Below are 18,942 nucleotides of genomic sequence, written 5' to 3' on the forward strand. Positions count from 1 at the left end.
AAATAAAAAATCAGCTTGTTCCAAAACTTATGTTACCCAAAAAGTTTTCAACTGTAGGCATTTAATCCTTAGTGTAGTCCACCCAAGCCTTGGATTGCTTCGATTTTTTTAGCTTGTACTACAAAATGATATAGAAAAATGGATGAATAGTGTGGATAAAACTCATACATCATGGTGGCCCCTCAGAGCCTTTGTCCGTCCCTAGCTTAGGGGGCATGGATTGGGTACTACCCCAACTAGGATCTACCTAGAGATGGATGATCCAGTCAGTGACTCCGTGGGGCTAACCATGATATATGTATTTTATCCAAGCCATCCATTCTTTTTGTCAAATCATTTTAGGGCATGAGCCCAAAAAAGGAGGCAAATTGAAGGCTTGAGTAGACCACACTATAGAAAGAGCGGAGATTGAACGCCTACTACTTAAAACCTCTTGGGGCCACAAAAATTTTGGATCAAGCTGAAATTTATGTTTTCCCTTTAGATGTGGGAAACACATAGATGGCAAATAAACACCATGGTGGGTCTTAAGAAGGTTTCAATGGGAAAGGAGGGGGGTCATTATCACCACTGCTTGCTTCTCGTGGTATGGTCCACTCAAGCCTTTCCACCAGCCTCTTTTTTGGACTCACATACTAAACTGATCTGTCGAAATGAATGAATAGCATGGATAAAACACATATATCATGGTGGACTCTATTGAGCTTCTAACAAGACCACCCGTCTCTAGGTAGGTCCCATTGGGGGTAGTACCCAATCCACGCCCTAGCTTAGGAAGGGCTGAGGTGGTACCCACTCCGCGTCCAACCAGTTCCTAGAGTGGATTAGGTGTGGCCACGACCTCACCCAAGATAGTGCAACCCTTACTGTGGGGCTCACCTTAATGTATTTATCATATATCCACTTTGTTTCACTTCGTTTATCTGTTCTTTGGGATCATTTTGAGGCATGAGCTTAAAAATGAAGAAGATCCACGCCTGAGGTGATTCATATTATAGAAAACAATAGTGACTGGACACACTACTATTAATAAAACTTCATAAGGCCCACTGTAATATATTTGATATATTTGTGTCATTTATTTGCACTCAACTTAATGATAAGTTTATATAAACCTGGATGATGGCGGGTGCCAAGGGCCTCAAATTGATCCTGTAAAACGGATGGATGACATGGATATAGAAGAGATGCACTAGGTGGTCCCATGTCAACGGCCACACCATCTTTGGTGAGGCTGGCGCGCACCTAATCAACTCTGCTTTGGTTGCGGAGCCCAATAACATCTGTGTTACTCCTACTGTGGGCCCACCTTGACAATGGGTTGAATATCCTGCCGTACATCCGTTTTTGCAAGCCCATTTTAGGACGAGGTCAAGAACTTACGGATTGAATTCGGAGTGTATAGTACACCTCAGGAAATGGTGGTGATTGAACGCCCAACATCAAAAGCTTCTAGATCATAATGTTTATTTGCCATCCAACCCATTAACCCCTTGATGAGGTTAAAAAGAACTGGATGGATGATGAGAAAATACAAAGATTAGCTCGATCTACAACTTTTATGGCTTACAAAACGGTTTTAATAGTCATTCACTACTTTTTCAGGTGATATTGCCTAATGAATATTTTGATATGCTTAATTTTTTGGATAACGTCCTAAATTGAGCTGAAAAAACGGATGAGTGGTGTGGATATATAACAAATTTATCAATGTGGCCCACACAGTAAGGGTAATACCCACTGAAATTTACTAAAGTATTATCAGGGTAACACCTAATCCGCTACCCTTTGGGCAAAGGGTCGGATTAGCCACTGACAGGTTTAGTAGCCAGATTTGCTACTGACGCGTACGTAACTAAGTTATATGTGTCTCATCATGACTTATGCTTTGTATCAACAACGTCATTCAAAGAATGAGTTGGATTCAAAGTTCTACTGGACCCACTGCAGAAAACAGTGGAGAAAGTAATGCCCACCGTTAAAAAATTATAAGGGGCACAAAAGTTTTGGATAAAGTTGATATTTGTGTTTTTATTTTATTTTATTTAATGTCTTTGCTAACTTATGAATATGTTGGATTTTAAATAAACATCACGGTAGAAATTAGGAAGGTTTCAACTGTAGAGGTTATTCTATCCACTGTTTTCTGTAGCGGAGTCCACTACAACTTTGTATTTGCCTCATTCTTTGACCCCTGCCCTAAAATAATATCTCCAAATGGATGAACAGTGTGGATATAACACATGCATCACGGTGGGACTCACAGAACTTGGTGACGTCACTTTAGTAGTTCCGTTGCGTGGGTCACAGCGGCCTCGACGGTACCCAATCCCCGTCCGTCCGTGGTGGTTGTGTCACCGCGATCCGCGTCCTCTTCCATACATATTGTATGAGTGAAAAAACATAAAAGGCGTCCGGGCAGAGCCGTTGGCAGACTCCCAACTGTTGAGAAAGGAGAGAGAGGATGGACGTGGGCTTTTGGGCTTGCAGAGTTCAATCTGCCAACCAACATTCTGCTATGCAAGCCGCACGACACAACGCAGGTCTCTCAGAACCTCTTTCTGTTTTTATTTCCTCTTTTCTTTTTCTTTTGGTGTTCTTTTAATTTTGTGTTCTTTTACAAGGTTTTCCTACTTTGACGAAAGCGAAAAAGTCTCAATTTGAAGTGATATTTATATGGGGAAAGTGTTTATCTTCTTAAGCAGTAATATTCGGTTTGGGTTTGAGTTGAAAATCAGTTCCTAATCTCTCTCTAGATTATTTTATTTTATTTTATTTTTATTTTTATTTTTATTTTTATTTTTATTTGTAGAAGGGGCTTTTAGTTCATTTTATCAGTTGGGTCGAGATTTTTTTTTTTTGGTGATTTTCGGGTCAGAAGGAGAGTTTTTTGTGGGTTTGTGTTTGAATTATCATCTTTGCCGACATTTTTTGAATTGGATCTTCTAGTTGGGTTTTGTGATCTGAATTATCAGTTGGTAGTGGCTTTTATTTTTATTTTTTTCAATTATACATCTTCTTGGATATTCCACCAAACCATTGCAGGACAGATATTTTAGGCCCCCTAGTTGCCAATGGGATTAAAGTTTGGCAGAGTCTCCACATATTGAGGCATTGCTCTCTCTGCCCTTCTTGTTGATTGTGTGTATCAAGTACTTTTTTCCTAGGCTGATCTCTATTGAACATGGTTCAAAACCCAAGACTTGACTTGACTTGACTTGATTTCTAGCTAGGTGGGTTGACTCAAAGACTCAACTCGATGTTTAATTATTAAAAATAAAAAGGTTTTGCTAACATCCCTACCTTCATGGGGACATTGCTGAAGTTCCCAAACCTCTTAAATGGCACATGGGGTGACCTATTATCAATCCAAATCATTCCTTCATTCATACAACTAGTAGCAAGCCATGGTGCAAAAATCATGCCAATCAGGTGATCCTAAGCTTCTGATCAATAGAATGTAATTGGACGTCAAGATTGATAGGTGAAAAAACAAGTTCCAATCATCATCTTGAAACATCTAGTAGATAGATCCCATTTTTCATTTCTTATGATTCTAAAGTAACAATTTGATTTGATGATTCTAACCTTATGATGTATGACTTGTAAACAGTGGATGGTTGTAACAAATGGCCCCATTCAAAGGATTAGGATCATCCAATCGGCATGATTCTTGCACCATTGCTTGCTCCTAGTTGTATGAATGAATGAATGGTTTAGATCAACGTTGGGTCACCCTGTGTGCCATTTACAAGGTTTGGGGATGTTGCTAACCTCCCCATGAAGGTGGGGAGGCTAGCAGAACCTCAAATAAAATTATAAGGAACGTTAATAAATATTTAAAGCGATTATACATAATATCATTAATAAAAAATATAACATGTGACAATAGTTGTGGATGTGCCCTATTGGTTAGGAGTGTTGCTTAGCTTGAGAGAGGATAGGTGTTTGATTCTTCCTCCTTGCTTATTGATTTTGTATAAACCCCACCCTTTATAAACCAAGTGACTTGGTTTGAGTCATGACAAGTTGTCGAGTCAACCGAGTTATTGAGTCGACTCGAGGCCGAGTCACTTCCAATACTGAGTTTCCATACAACTAGGCTCAAAATCTCACTAAGTCAAGTTGACTCCGCTGAGTTCTAGGTCAAGTCAACAAGTTTTGGAACAATGCTCTTGAACCTATGCATTGTTCAGTTTGACCTTGATGAGGACATCTGCATGCCCGTTCGAGTGTACGTGAGGAGGAGAGCACTGGTGTCTTTGTGGTTGGACGACCCATACATGGGGCCCGCTAGTGGGCATACATCTTCGTGACATCTTCCAAAGGAGCATTGGACTATTGATTTTCATCGACATCTCATTCTGATCATTGGATCGTGATTAGGACCATCTTCACTGTCGAATCGTGACCGTGGCCACTTGTGTGGCCGGGTGGATGATACATAAGCTTAGGACTATCTTAGGATTTATTTTTCAAATTGGTTTGTGTTTTGGACTATTTGTGAGAGGTATTATGTGTTTTCTTAGAGTAGGGTTAATTCGTTAAAAGTACATGAGATAGGGGACTTTTTTGTAATTTTGAAAATTTTATGTGACTATATAAAGAGAGGTGCATGTGACCTCTCTAGTATGCTTATGTTCATTGAAGAAAGAAAAGAAAAACTCTTGTTTTCTCTCTAATCTTTATGAGATGTGAGGATATCTTCCATATGATTTGGAAGGAAGATCGGTGCGAGGCCTATCTTCATCAACGAAATGTGAGGCTTCCTTCTATTTCCATATTCGCTTCTCTTCATCAACAATCAAGGTACCTCGTACAGTTTCTTCTCTCTTTCTTCCTCCTTTCTCCAAAACCCATTAAACCCCTTCCCATTCTTCTCCTTTACATCTTTCCCCACAAGCCGAACCGTAGAATCTAAAACCCATCCTTACCTAGCCCACATATGTGACTGTATGGCCACATGTGTGAACCCATTGGGATGGCCGTATGGTCCCATCTCTTTACCCTTTGGCATCCTGCTACCCTCACATCAAAACCCCTTCATTCCTACCTAACCCTAACCCTAACCCTAGATTCTTTAATCCCCCAATTTCCCCAAATTCCCAAACCCTAAATCTCTAATTTCCTTAATTGACTCAAAATCCCTAACTTCCTCTCATCCAAAACCTTAATTCCCCTTTACCAATATCTAAATCCTTCAATCCCCTTAACCAATTCATCCAATTTAGCCCTAATTTCATCTTTTTCCCAAATTTCCCTAACCCCAGATTTACCTACATCTTGATCAAGCAAGCCCTAGGTAATATTAGGTTTTTCCTCGTAAAATAGACCTATTCCTATGCTATTTGGATTTCCGTACATCCATTAGATCCCCGTTTCACGTATTTAATGTTCATGGAGAATGTTGCTTGTTAACCTAGGCTTGAACTATTCATAACTTCTTAGAATTTTGAGATGTGTGATGATTTTAGCGTGTTTGTGATTTTTAATTAATTAACTTAATTTGCTTTTTGATCTCCACTCATTGATTGGCCTCATACATTGGTCTTGCATTAGACCTCTCTTTGAATGTAGTTACAAGCCAATATTATCAAAGCCACTGATAGTTGTAAGCGCATACTGTCAACGCTAATGGCTCCCTTCTGAGAACTTACACCCGTTTTTACTTAAAGTCAGGATGAAGTCCTGCCAGAAATTCAAAAATACTCTACCATTCTATTTGTTTCTCTCTCTTCAGCACGAAGAGCAAGGGGCTAACAGTGACCAAATTCTTCCCATTTTGATCTCATTGGAGCAAAAGACTCTAGAGTAGACACCTCTTGCTGTTGCACATGTGTAGTTTTGCGGTGAAGCTGGTAGACATGAGCCAAGTCATCACGTTCAACATATGCCTTGGCAACCATATCCCATATTTCTTTTGCAGTTTTCAAAAATAACAATCTGCAAATAATGTTGGTCTGCGTAGAATGGAGGCATGACATCACAATCAGATCTCACTTTCCTAGCTGTCATAGGATGGATCAATTTCAGATGGCTCCTATTCCCGGTTATGTACCCCAGTTTCCGTTTGCTCCAGTTACACATCCTGGCAAATTAGGACAACCCTAAGTAATTTCGCGATCACTAAACCAAGATGACAATGATGACTGCTCCCTATTAGGATTTGTGTCTTTTGGCCATCTCTTGTGGTCTCATCTGCCACTTTAGTAATCCATGACTGCTCACTATTAGGATTTGCGTCTTTTGACGCTCTCTTGTGCTGTTGTCTGCCTAATGGTCCTTAATTTGTAGTGAAAAACATGTCATCAGCTCTGACAGGAATGAATGAACCTTGGATATACTGAGAAACTCTCAGGTGAAGTGCCAACCTGACTATAGAAGTATTGCACAATTTGGTCAAGGAGGATGGTCTGGATATGTGAGATCTACATGATAAATATTGGGCCGACAAACATTCACTTTGGCGAATGGAATAGGTGGGTTGTGAACAATGATTGATGGTTTGACAATTCATTGGCAAATCTGGGCACCGGAAAATATACTTGAAACCATGAGTTGCTAGAAAACATGCTTGAAAATTTGAACGATTAAAGATGAAAAATATCCAATGTTTCTATTTCAACAGACAAATGTCCACGAATCAGAGGTTATGTTGTTTCAACTGATATCATATTTTGTCTATGACTTGGAGACATTGTGTTCCTCAATTTAGTTGGTATAATTTGAGTTAATCTATGCCACATGTACAATTTTCACGTGCCAGTATATCAAGCGTCATAGGTTGCAAGTATCAAATAACTATCTTTCCAATGACTTTCTTTTCTCTATCAAAACAAACACGAAAGAGATACACACACACGAAGGGTAGCACACATACATGCAAAAGAACTTCACATTGTGATATGAGATGCAAGATCTAAACTCTCCATCATTCAGGTCATGAATTAAACAGTGCTTTGAAGAAAAAATCAGCTCATCCCACTTATCAGTTGATCCTCATATTGCAATAAAAGTGGATGGACGAGAACAACTTGCTAACATTATTCATCTCTCTTCATGATTAATCCCATGGTCTTGCCTTTCAAAAAAAGATTAATCCCATGGTTCCTTCGGCAGATAATTTATGGATTGTGGATCACCTGATGTGTGGATTATTCCATGCTCAGATGTGGCTTTCTTACACGTGATTCAAGAGACATACATCTACATTTACTGAAAGTGCACTTACAGGACATGGAGGGAATTTCACCAAATGGTGAAACTCGCTCTTTTTATGTAGTAGAGATTTGTGCAAAGTGTGCATGCCCATGCAAGCATGCCCATGTGCTTACACCTACACGCATACACATGCACATACATGCATGACACATGCAAATATCCAATACGCACTCATGCATGCCCACCCACATATAGGTAAGCTTGAATGGTAAATCAAACATGGAAGAATATAACTTACCTTGAAGGGAGAAGGATGAAGAAAGGACTAAATATAACTTTCTTGCAAATCTCATAAAGCATCCCGCATCTTAAAACCATAGTCTCTTCCAAATCCCTCTTTGCTATGGTCTAGAGGATATAACCTCTAATACAGGGGTACACTCGAGGTTGGCGGCCCGTGAGAGGCAACTGGCTCATGTGAGGCGGAACCCAAGTGATATGAGGCCCACGAGGGGGTTCGACCGAAGACCTAATCCATGGGATGTGGGGCTTGGGCTATGAGATAAAAGGATTGATTCACCACACTCTATCAATTTGAGCTTTTAAAGCAAGTGGTTAGTTGTCTTTCATCAAAGTGGTGTTAGAGCGGGAGATCTCAGGTTCAAGACTTCTCACCGAGAGTGATTAATGCAGGGGCATTTTCACACTGGGCTCAAGTGGGGTGGCCCGTGGGATACAGGGGCACACTCGGGGTGGGCGGCCCGTGTGAGGCGGAAACCATGTGATGTGGGGCCCACAAGGGGAATTCGGTCGAGGACCTAACCCATGGGATGTGGGGATTGAGCTATGAGATAAAGGGATTGATTCGCCATGCTCTATCAATTCGAGCTTTTAGATCATGTGGTTGGTTGTCTTGCATCAACCTCTCTTTTATGCTAGGATCTTTAGAGGTGATAAGAGACTTGAATAAGGTGGGTCATAAGATCCCTAGGATTTAGATAGGAATGGCCTTATATCACAATGACCAAAATACGCCTGATATGTACACATGCCCCATCGCACTCTACATAACCACTTTGGCATTTCCACACTCAAGCATCCAAAATTGCTAAGCTGTTCTTTGTACAATCAGTTAGTTCCTCCACAAGTATCTTCTAGTTATCAAAGAATCTTGTGACTTTCTTGTCCCCTTTGGAAAAGATGCAAGCCAAGAAAATATGTTACTTCTTTTAGACGCTAGAAAACATCAATTGAACCTTTTTCCAAAATTGTCAAACACATAGTTTTGATGGCTTCACACAACTTTTGCTGATTTATTGGTGCCAAAAATAATATGAGGAGATTGTGGTGGTTCCTAGGGCTGCACCAGAGATTAAGAATCTTCCGTGTATGCTAGATATGACACCATCAATCATGTGAGAACCATTCACCACCAATTATTTGCAGATTTGGTAGGCAGGCTATCAATCCTTCTTAGTGAGCTTGTCTAGTATTGAATGCAAGAGACCTTAAATGTTTGCAAGTTTCACTTCTTGATAATGTGCAATAGTTAGGCAGTGAGTGTTGGGTTGTGTTGGCATGGGAGTGGTTTGCCTAACAACTACACCTCCATGAACATACTTTGCTTGTCCGCCCTTTGGGGCATGCATGTAATAGTTTGTGCTAGAGATTGATACTTGGTGGGACCAAGTTGTCATTTAGTGGGTCAATGCGTCTCTGCAATGGCTAGTTCCAAGAACCCGGATAAAAGAGGATGGTTGATATCTAGTGGGCAACCAATTGTATATCGTTTGGCAATCTACTATTTAAAAGCCAACCCTAAATTGTTTGAAAGGTAAGATGATGATGATGATGATGATGACGGCGACGACAATGATTTAATACATCTAATATACTTTTTTTTTTCTTTAATTTTTGAAGGGTAATACATATAATATACTGTCTGTAGCTTATTATTAGAAAAAAATGTTCATAATAACCCGTGCAAGGATTACATGCCTAACAGATCTAACTTAATGATCTTCACTCGACAATAAGTGCCCCTTAAATGTGAATAAGATCTCTGAAATTGTAAGTTTCATGTATACTTACCTTTCAAAGTATAAGTCCCATTACCTTTCAAAGTATTAGGCCCAACATTTCCCACTTCCCTAAAGCCAACTTGCAATAATCCATAGCCTCGTGTCCTCAACATGCCACCAATTTGCAAGGCTATCCGTGGATAAGCTCTACAGTTCCACATCATTTCTTTTCACAAAACCCCCCATGATATGGTATTTCCTCTAAATGAACTTTGCCCCTTTGTGATTTTGAAGGCTTCTGACACTTCTACATTGCACTAATATTACTGTAATATATTTTGATAGGAGAAGAAGATGTTGGGACAACTTGTACTTCCCAAGTGAAATTCCATAGCCTAACTGCTTTTGGCTGGACTATATTCCACTTTGTGAAGTCTACAATTTGTTTCAGCTTTACACTGCCAACTGATGCAATATCCTCTAACTGAAAACATAACAATTGATGGATTCTTAGCATCCTTGTGAGTCTGGAAATCTCAATCTGTATATCTGACGATTAATAGGTTCGAGCCTCGATAGATAAGAAAGTAGTTTATATTTTCAATCGCCTTTTTCATTATGTGCTTGATGGTTGTCCAGTCCTCATGCGCTGGGTTACTCAGTTCCTTCTGACGACTCCCAGTACAAACAAATGTTGGATCTTGAAACAACATTGCATATATGAGACTTTCAACAACAAAAGGCATATGGGATCCTTTTCCTTTTTCAATTTGTCCTTTGGAGATCTAGGACTTTGAACCTTGAAAAGGCAAACACTATGCTGGAAAGGTAATTCTCCATTTTTTGCCTCTTGCATGGAATATTCTTTAAGATCTTATCTACATTTGCAGTTTGGGGAAGTCCTACTATTCTCGATTTCCTTATCACAAAGCAATTTTCTTTATAAAACCTTGGACACCTCTATGAAGTCCTTCATGTTGAAGTTTGTTGGGAGCCATACTTCAGTATGTGAGGTTAAACCCATGTCAGTTCCAATTATGAGTATGACATTTATGCATACTATGAGGAACACAATTTTAATCTCACTGCACATGCGATGTACGCATGGTTCTTTTGGTTTTGAGTGATATCATTGTACGCATGGTTCTTTTGGTTTTGAGTGATATCATTATATGTTATTTCACTCTCTAAAAGACGAACATTCTAATTACAAGAAACCTATTTGAGACCATAGACCTATCTGACATACGCACCTCGCATTCCTGAACTAGTTGGAGCAACCCAATAGGTTGTTCCATATAGATGTCCTCATATAGCATTCCATTTAGAAATGATCTCTTTACATCCATCTGTCAACTCTCATAATTGTATTGCCCAATTGTTGCTAATAGATTTGGAGGGAGTTCACCAGCCTACCAGTAAAAACATTTCCTCATAATCAGTATCTTCTTTCTGAGTATAATGCATGTCTCTTTTCGTTTGTAATCCGTTAACATCCAATCGATTTCGTGCTTTGAGGTGATCTGCACAAGTCCCGACATCATTGGTATACAGTGGTCCCAATCCGAATTTCATAGCATCCATCCACCTTTGCATATTCTGGCTATTGATAACCTCATTATTGATCATTGAAATCCGATCCAATTCATCTGCAACCACAGTGAAAGCCTCTCTGAGATAGACACCGTGTTTTGGTTCTTGGTGAGCTCCTGCTTTACTCAATGGCAATAGACTACCAGTCTCTTGCATATCACTTTCATTTTTGACAAACTGTGGAACCAGTGGGACAGTCTAAGGATACTCAATTCCCTATTAATCTAAGATCAAGCTTGCTAGAACCAAGGCTGTCAAGGATGAAGTCATCCTCCAGGAAAACAGGAACCCTACTAAAGAACTCTCTAGCGGTCGAGCGTGGGTGTAGTATGGATGCAGGACGGATGGTCTATCTTAAGATGAAGCAATAAAATCAAATTATGGATTAATTAGAGAAATCAATGCGCAAAATAAAGCTAATCTATCACAAATTTGAAGAATTCAAGTATTAAATATGCTTAAGTTCGAACCAAACAATAATCCCGCATTGAGATCTTGTAAGACATTAATCAATTAGGACCTATGGAAGGTAGAACTTCCATCTAGCATGGGGATTAATTTTGATTCGAAGGGAATCACTTATCCTAGGCGTTGGTACAGTTGTACGGTTTGGGTAGGGTCTAGGTTTAGGTGGTTTTGGAGATAGTGGGGATGGGTTTTGGGGAAAACAGAAGGAGAAAAAGAAATAGAGAGAAATAGAAGAAGAGAAAAGTGAGGAGAAAATCTTAAAGGAAGAGAATACGAGAGCTAAATTGGAATCACTCCAATGGCTTCACACCAACTCCAATCACGTGAGATTTTCTTCACTCAAAGCAAAAAGAGAATTTTTTATTTCAATACATAATAATCCCCGAGGCTTCACACGCCCACCCTTTAATAGTCTAATTGGAATGTTTTTTACAAAAATATCCCTATTGCATAAAATTTGACTCAAACACCCTTATTTCAACTAAAGCATAAAATAAACGAAAATACCTAAAATAGCTAAACCAAATAACTAAACTAAGCCATCCCAATAACTCCATTGTGTCCAATGGGTCCACAGTCTTGATCCAATGGTCCAATAAGTGTATCCAATGAATCCAACGGACCAGATGTGTCCAATAAGCTCTTATATACAGCCCACATGCATCTTCCCAGTGTGGGGCCTTTAAAGATGCATAAATATGCATGTAGGGTCTTCAAAACATGGCTACGTACTCAATCCGGGACCCATAGAATGATCATCCAATCATAGAGATGCTGGAATTGTGGGCCAAAGCTCTCTGGTATAATTTCAATGGTGCTCGGATGTCCTCATCAAGTATCCTTTCGTTCCCTTTGGGTCTTTGAATAAGTAACATACATATGTCATCAATTTTAACTTATGAGTGCATGTGAAGGCTTCCCCCAAGTCTCCATTGTCACAATCTAGGTTTTCACCAAATCCATATCTCAAATGGAGTTCTAGAAACCACTTTCATTGTAGCATACATTGTGTGTCCAGGACTGTGACCAAATTTCATATATTGATCTGCTTGGGATATAGGCATGTACAATGTGAGGAATCAACACATGGATTTGCACAAACTCCTACTTTAGAGGGTTTCTTGATTTGTTGGGATAATAAATTCTTTGTTATGACATACAAAAAGTTGTCAAATTACATGCCACGGAGAAATCCTTGATTGAAAGGGAAAACCAAAGTACATCTTTTGTGTAGGACAAGAGAGGGACAATGTGTGTACTGATGTTGATGATTATGTGTTGTCAAGTATCTTCAAGGGTTTCAAGCCCCAAAGATGATCGATGAATAATCAGGACCTAGGTGAGACATGTGCATATCGGTGCAACCTTGTGGGTGGCCACATATTATGAGTTTTGTGTTCATACTGTTGCATTTCTGTGGAATAGCGCAGGTCATGAATGTCATGGCTAACCCTCTGTGACAGAATCTATGAAGTCCATGGTGTTCAACAAAAGGGTTTAAACATTGGTGGGACAAAAAAGGATTGACACTATTGACTGTTCAAAATTATATAATCTTTTTGGATTAAAGCGCAATGGTGCTAAGGTTCTGGAGTGTCCAAGTAGACACTCTCTGAGTACTCACGAAGCATGTAGGACTCAGTGGCTACTTCAGAGGCTGGACAGTATTGCATTTTGTGGCCGCATGGTTTTAAAAAAAATAAAAAATGCATGGGTCATGTGGTGAGATGCACGTATGTGTGCATGCAAACTTGGATGGTTAGATGCTTCGTGCATGCAAGAGTCCACAGGATGTATAGGACTCACCGAAGAAACATAGCCCCATAGACAGGGCATTGCAACCAAACCTTTTGCAGCATGTTAAGGATCGGAGTGTCAACTACATGTTTCTCGGGTTGGGCCCAGTGCATATGATTAGAACACCATAGTGCTAGGTTTCATGGCCAACACATTCGCCTCAAGTGCCCAGGTTTTGTAGGATGCAAAGAAGGGACAAGGACCTTTCGGCAGGGGTGTCCTATGAGAAAAGAACTATTGACTGTTGTGAATCAAACCCTCTGCGAAATCTTGGAGTATATAGGCCATAGCCTGCAAGTTGTAGTGTTAATTGCCTGCTGCTTTGGTCTTAGGCCCAAGATAGATGGTTGGAACACCAAAATGGTGGATTAGTACTAGGTTAACTGCAAGCATTGCACCCTACTATACGCTCTGGCAGGAGCTTCTGTGAGTGTAATAACACTATGGAATTGAAGTGCACAGATTGCACACTATTTGGCAAGAACCATGACAAAGGAATCATGTTGCTAGCAAAGGGTTTGCACTATGTATATGACTATATGGTGTATATGCTGGGTTCCACGCTGTTAAATGGTCCTTGTTGTGACAATGAAGAAGATGACAAATCGACAATATTTCATAGGATGGACACATCCTAGTAAACATTCATGCACGGGGATAAAGGGTGACCTGTTGAGATCCAGAAGCTAGTAGTCCTGATTGCTGATGTGGGCATGATGTCCTTAGCTTGTTGGCTGAAGATATCCCTTCTGCTTACGATAGAGGAGATACATCCTGGACATAGACTGCAATGTTTGTTACTTGTCCCCGAGAAGGAAACTCCTTAAAGAAGAAGACATGACATGCATTCTATGGGATCTTATTTTAGGGAAGGGCAATTTCCTTAATAAAGCAAAATGAAAGGAAAGGGGAGGTATAAAGGCCCGTAGTTGTTTGCAGCTTTGATTTGCATTGAATCTCCCCAAGGGATGCTTCATGTGGGTTCCAGGAAGAGGCAAGTGTGAATTTACTCTTTGGGTCACCTAAAAGGGTATTTGCAGCGCTCTATTGCGAGCAAGAGGCAATGGTGCCTCTAAAAGGTGGGACTACTTGTGTGCAACCCCCAAATGAACTTGTTGGGTTGCCAACAAGATAGGTTCACATGGCAGCCCTTAGTAGGTGCTGGAAGAGCTCCCTTGAGTGGGAAGGGTTTCCCTTTACTTTCATGTCATGGTTATGTACCCAAGAGGGATTACCCTATTTGGATCGTGCGGATCCAACTAGAATTGATACACCATGTTCTTGATTTTACCTACCATAGCAGGTTAGGATATTCACAATGTTGGCCATTAACATGGCCAAGGGCTATTGGCCCGGTTTTGCCGGAGGCTTTCCTGTCAGAAAAAAGGGAAGAGAAGTGAGAAAGCCCAGTGGGGATTAGTCAATCCCCTGATGGACACGTGGCAGCACATTCAACCGTCTTTGGATTTGTTTTGGAAGTCCAAACAAAAAGTGGTCAATCCCCTAAGGGACACGTGGTAGCACTTTCAACAGTCTTTGGATTTGCTTTCGAAGCCCAAGCTGAAGCTCGTAGGGGGTCCATGGAGGCTGGATTGGCAGCCTCGACGTTGGTGAGGCTGAGTTAAATGCTGTTGAGGCAGGCAAATCGCTTTAGTTCTGCCACATGGTGAAACCCGAGAGTGTCTAGAGCTTAGCTGGGTGCAGGACCCATTGTAGATCTGATGTAGGACGGCCTAATCCAACCTTAAATGAGCATGGTATTTGAAAGGGGCAGATTCATGTAATCTTAAAAAAACAAATAAAATATCAGCCTGCCTTATACATCATAAACACAAGAAAGAAATAAGGTTAATATAGCATTGATTATGGCCATCCATCACAAACACGAAGTATTGAATCTTAAAATCTGAATTTAGTTGGATCCGGCGAAAGATAGAACTTTCGTCTTGCAATAGGTCCATCTAACGATCCAATTGGATTTTCTAATCTAGAAAAATAGGAATTTCCTGGATTGGGAAATCTGGAAAATTCAGAAAAGAATTGGTGGTTCTTCAAATTTAGATTTGGGTGATGGGTTTTATGTGGGGATGAAAATCTTTTGAGATCTAATGATTTAGATAAAAAGAAACAAGATCGGCTTCTAGATCTAAAGATTTTAGAAGAAAAGGAAGATAATAGGGTTAAAGAAAAAGAGTACCTTGAGAAAAGAAAGAAGGAGAAGGAAGTAGAGGATGAGAAATCACTTCCCTGGGCCTCACGCCCTCTTTCAATCAATGGAAGTCGAAGACGAAATCGTCAAAAGTAAAAAGTTTTTTTTTCTTCTCATAAACATAACATAACATGCTTTAGGCTTAGGGCAACCTTTATAAATTCGTAATTACATGAAATTACCAAAATACCCCTACTAAAAAAAGTTTAAAAAAAAAATTTGCACAAAAATTGTTTGCAAACTGTTTCAAAACTTAAATAAACCAAATGTTCCTAAACTAAATTCGAATTTAAGATGCCCGATGGGCCCCGATGATAGCGCCGTGAAGGTGATGTAATGAAGGCGGGCTGTGACGATCCAACGGTCCGATCACAACATCCTCGCGATCCAACGGTCCAATTGTCTCCTTTAAACAACTTGCACATGTCACGAACACATGTGTAAGGTCTTCAACCTCTAGAGACCTGACCCGTATCGATCATCTAACCACATTGGCACGGGTAACACACGCCTCCTGCGTTGATATACTTTGAATGGTCTGATGTCCGCATCAACTCCCCTCGGCTGAGAAGATCTCAACTCCGGTGAGATAACTCTTGTGCTCTTCTAACAAATCTGGATCTAGTCGCTGCAACTTTGCTTCTGTTAACCATTTATAGTTGGATGATGGTCTGTTCTTCCACTTCACCAAGTGCCTCTGAAATCCACCATCTAGAGTGGAAACAATTTTCTCATCGACAATTCTTTCAATTTCTTCTCTTTTCTCAGGTATAGTCGGCATAGTTGGTATGGGTTGGGAAGAAAATTCAGAAATTGGCCAATGGTTTGGAACAAAATTAGGGTATATGGGATGGCTTGAACAAGGCATTAGATCCTCCACATTGAATGTTGAACTAATCCCATGCGTGGTGGAAGATCTATCACATACGCATTGGACCCAATCTTTTTCAGAATCTTAAATGGTTCAGCACTGCGTGCTTGTAACTTCTTAACGGTACCTTGTGGGAACCATTCTGGCCTCATCCTAACCATTACATAATCACCCTCATTAAATTCTTGAATTCTATGATGTGAGTCAGCTGAAATTTTGTATTGTTCATTACTAGCATTTATCCGCCTCCTAATCTCTGCATGCAACTCATTAATGTGATGGGAAAATGCATCGGCTGACTTTGAGGTCCTCTGGGTGACTGACATAGGTAACAAATCTATGGGTAGTCTAGGTTTGTAACCACTAACAATCTCGAATGGACTCATACCCATAGACCTATTAATTGAACTGTTATATGTAAATTCGGCGACTGGTAGGACTAAGTCCCAATTTTTAATGTGTTCACCCACCAAACATCGTAGTAGATTTCCGAGACTTCGATTCACAACCTCAGTTTGGCCATCAGCTTGAGGATGGTAGGCAGACGAGAACTAGAGTCTTGTACCCATCATATGCCATAATGTCTTCTAAAAATAACTAGTAAACCGGACTTCCTTGTCAGACACTATGGTCTTAGGCAAACCATGTAATCGAACCACCCCCTCAAAGAAAATCTTAGCTATGTTGGACGCATCTGAAGTTTTAGAACAAGGGGGAAAGTGGGCCATTTTTGAGAAACGGTCCACGACCACAAAAATGGAATCGTGCTTTTTAATTGTCTTGGGAAGTCCAAGCACGAAATCCATACTAATATCTTGCCATGATGCGTGTGGCACTGGCAATGGCGTGTACAATCCAATATTCTGCTTCTTCTGTTTTGCCAGTTGCCATGTTTGACATTGCCCTAAAATTTTGGCTACGTCTCGCTTGAGACTTGGCCAATAAAATCGATCCTCCACTAGGGCGATGGTCTTATCTCGACCAAAATGGCCAGCAATACTTCCAGCATGAAGCTCCCAAACAAGGAAATCTCGGAGGGAAGTGCGGGGAATACAAAGTCGGTCTCATTTGAAAAGGAAACCATCTTTCAGCACCAACTCACCCGAACTATGCTGGGCACCTAAGAGTAATACGTATGTTCCCCTAAAATCTCGACACATGGGATACTCGTCTTTCAATTGCTCAAACCCGACAACTTCTATACTCAAGGAGTTGAGCAATGTCACTCTGCTACTAAGGGCATCGGCTGGTTTGTTCTCGATCCCAGCTCCATGTTTTGCTGAATATTCTTAAAGAAACGCTGCCGACTTGGTATGCCTTGGGTTAAGCTTCTTTTGGGAATTCAAATACCTCAAAGCCTCGTGATCAGAAAACAAGACATTCTTGCGGTAGAAGATAATGACGCCAATGACGTAGCGATTGCACTACCACATAAAATTCTTTATCATAGGTGGCATACTTTTGTTTTGCTTCATTCAGTTTCTCATTGAAATAGGCAACTGGATGACCTTCTTGGCTTAGTACTCCTATACCTACGCCTGAAGCATCACATGCTACTTCAAAGACTTTAGAAAAATCTGGAAGACGCATGATGGGAGCCTCTATCATTTTGCCCTTAAAATCTTTGAATGCCTTAACCGCGACCGTAGACAATATGAACTCTCCCTTTTTAATGCAATCAGTAATGGGAGCCATAATAGTGCTAAACCCTTGAATGAACCGACGATAAAATGTGGCTAAGCCATGAAAGCTTCTCACTTCATGTATGTTCCGCGGTGCAGGCCAGTCAACTATGGCCTTGACTTTTTCTGGATCTGCTCGCATCCCTACAGACGACACTATGAACCCTAAGAAGACGACCCTATCTGACAGGAACGAACATTTCTTAAGGTTCGCACATAACCTCTCCGCCCTCAGGACACTACAGACCTGCCTCAGGTGGTCAAGATGCAGCTCTTTAGTGGTACTATATATGGGTATGTCATCAAAATAAACCACTAAGAACTTCCCCATAAAGGGTCTCAAAACCTGGGTCATCACGTGCATAAAAGTATTGGGTGCATTAGTCAGGCCAAAGGGCATGACCAACCACTCGTACAACCCATCCTTCGTCTTGAAGGCTGTCTTCCACTCATCTCCTGGGCGTATGCGTATCTGGTGATACCCACTCTATCTTAGAAAAAATGGTGGATCTGGCCATCATGTTTAACATATCATCAAGCCTCGGTATCGGAAACCAATACTTGATCGTGATCTTATTAATGACCCTACTATCCACACACATCCGCCACGTACCATCTTTCTTAGGCATTAATAACGCTGGTACAACACACAGACTCATGCTCTCATGGATAAAACCCTTTCGCAGGAGATCATTTACCTGCCTATGCAACTTTGTATGCTCTGCAGGTTTCATCCTGTAATGAGGAAGGTTCGGTAAAGAAGACCCCGGGACGAGATCAATGGCATGCTGGATGTCCCGCATAGGTGGAAGCTCATCCGGTAAATCCTCAGGGAATAGATCACTGTACTCCTCAAGAAGCGAAGTCACCTCAGGGGTAACTCTATATGAACCTCGGGTGTAACTTCCCTAGCCATTAGGGCGTACACCGTCGAATCATCCTCTGTCTCTTTCTCAAACTCTTTTGCATTTACGATATGTAGAGACTTTGGAATAGATTTCCTCACATCCTTCCTTGACTCACTCGTTTTCACATCCCTAGCCTTGTCTGTGTGGCTCTTGGGTGGCAACAGATTAATCTTGATTTTCTTGCCCTCATGCATGAATGTACACACGTTCAAGTGACCAAAAATCGTGACAT

General features: G+C 40.7%; 1 protein-coding gene across 1 annotated transcript in view; it reads left to right on the forward strand.

Moving 5' to 3' along the window:
- Positions 1-2,387: 2,387 nt before the first annotated feature.
- Positions 2,388-18,942, forward strand: part of LOC131225108 (protein DEHYDRATION-INDUCED 19 homolog 6-like) — a 64,675-nt gene continuing 48,120 nt past the window's right edge. The window contains exon 1 of the mRNA XM_058220535.1: positions 2,388-2,543. Coding sequence (XP_058076518.1) covers positions 2,465-2,543 — 79 coding nt within the window. The 5' untranslated portion in view covers positions 2,388-2,464. The remainder of the gene's footprint in view (positions 2,544-18,942) is intronic.

This window comes from Magnolia sinica, chromosome 14 (genome assembly GCF_029962835.1).
Source record: "Magnolia sinica isolate HGM2019 chromosome 14, MsV1, whole genome shotgun sequence".
Taxonomy (NCBI): Eukaryota; Viridiplantae; Streptophyta; class Magnoliopsida; order Magnoliales; family Magnoliaceae; genus Magnolia; species Magnolia sinica.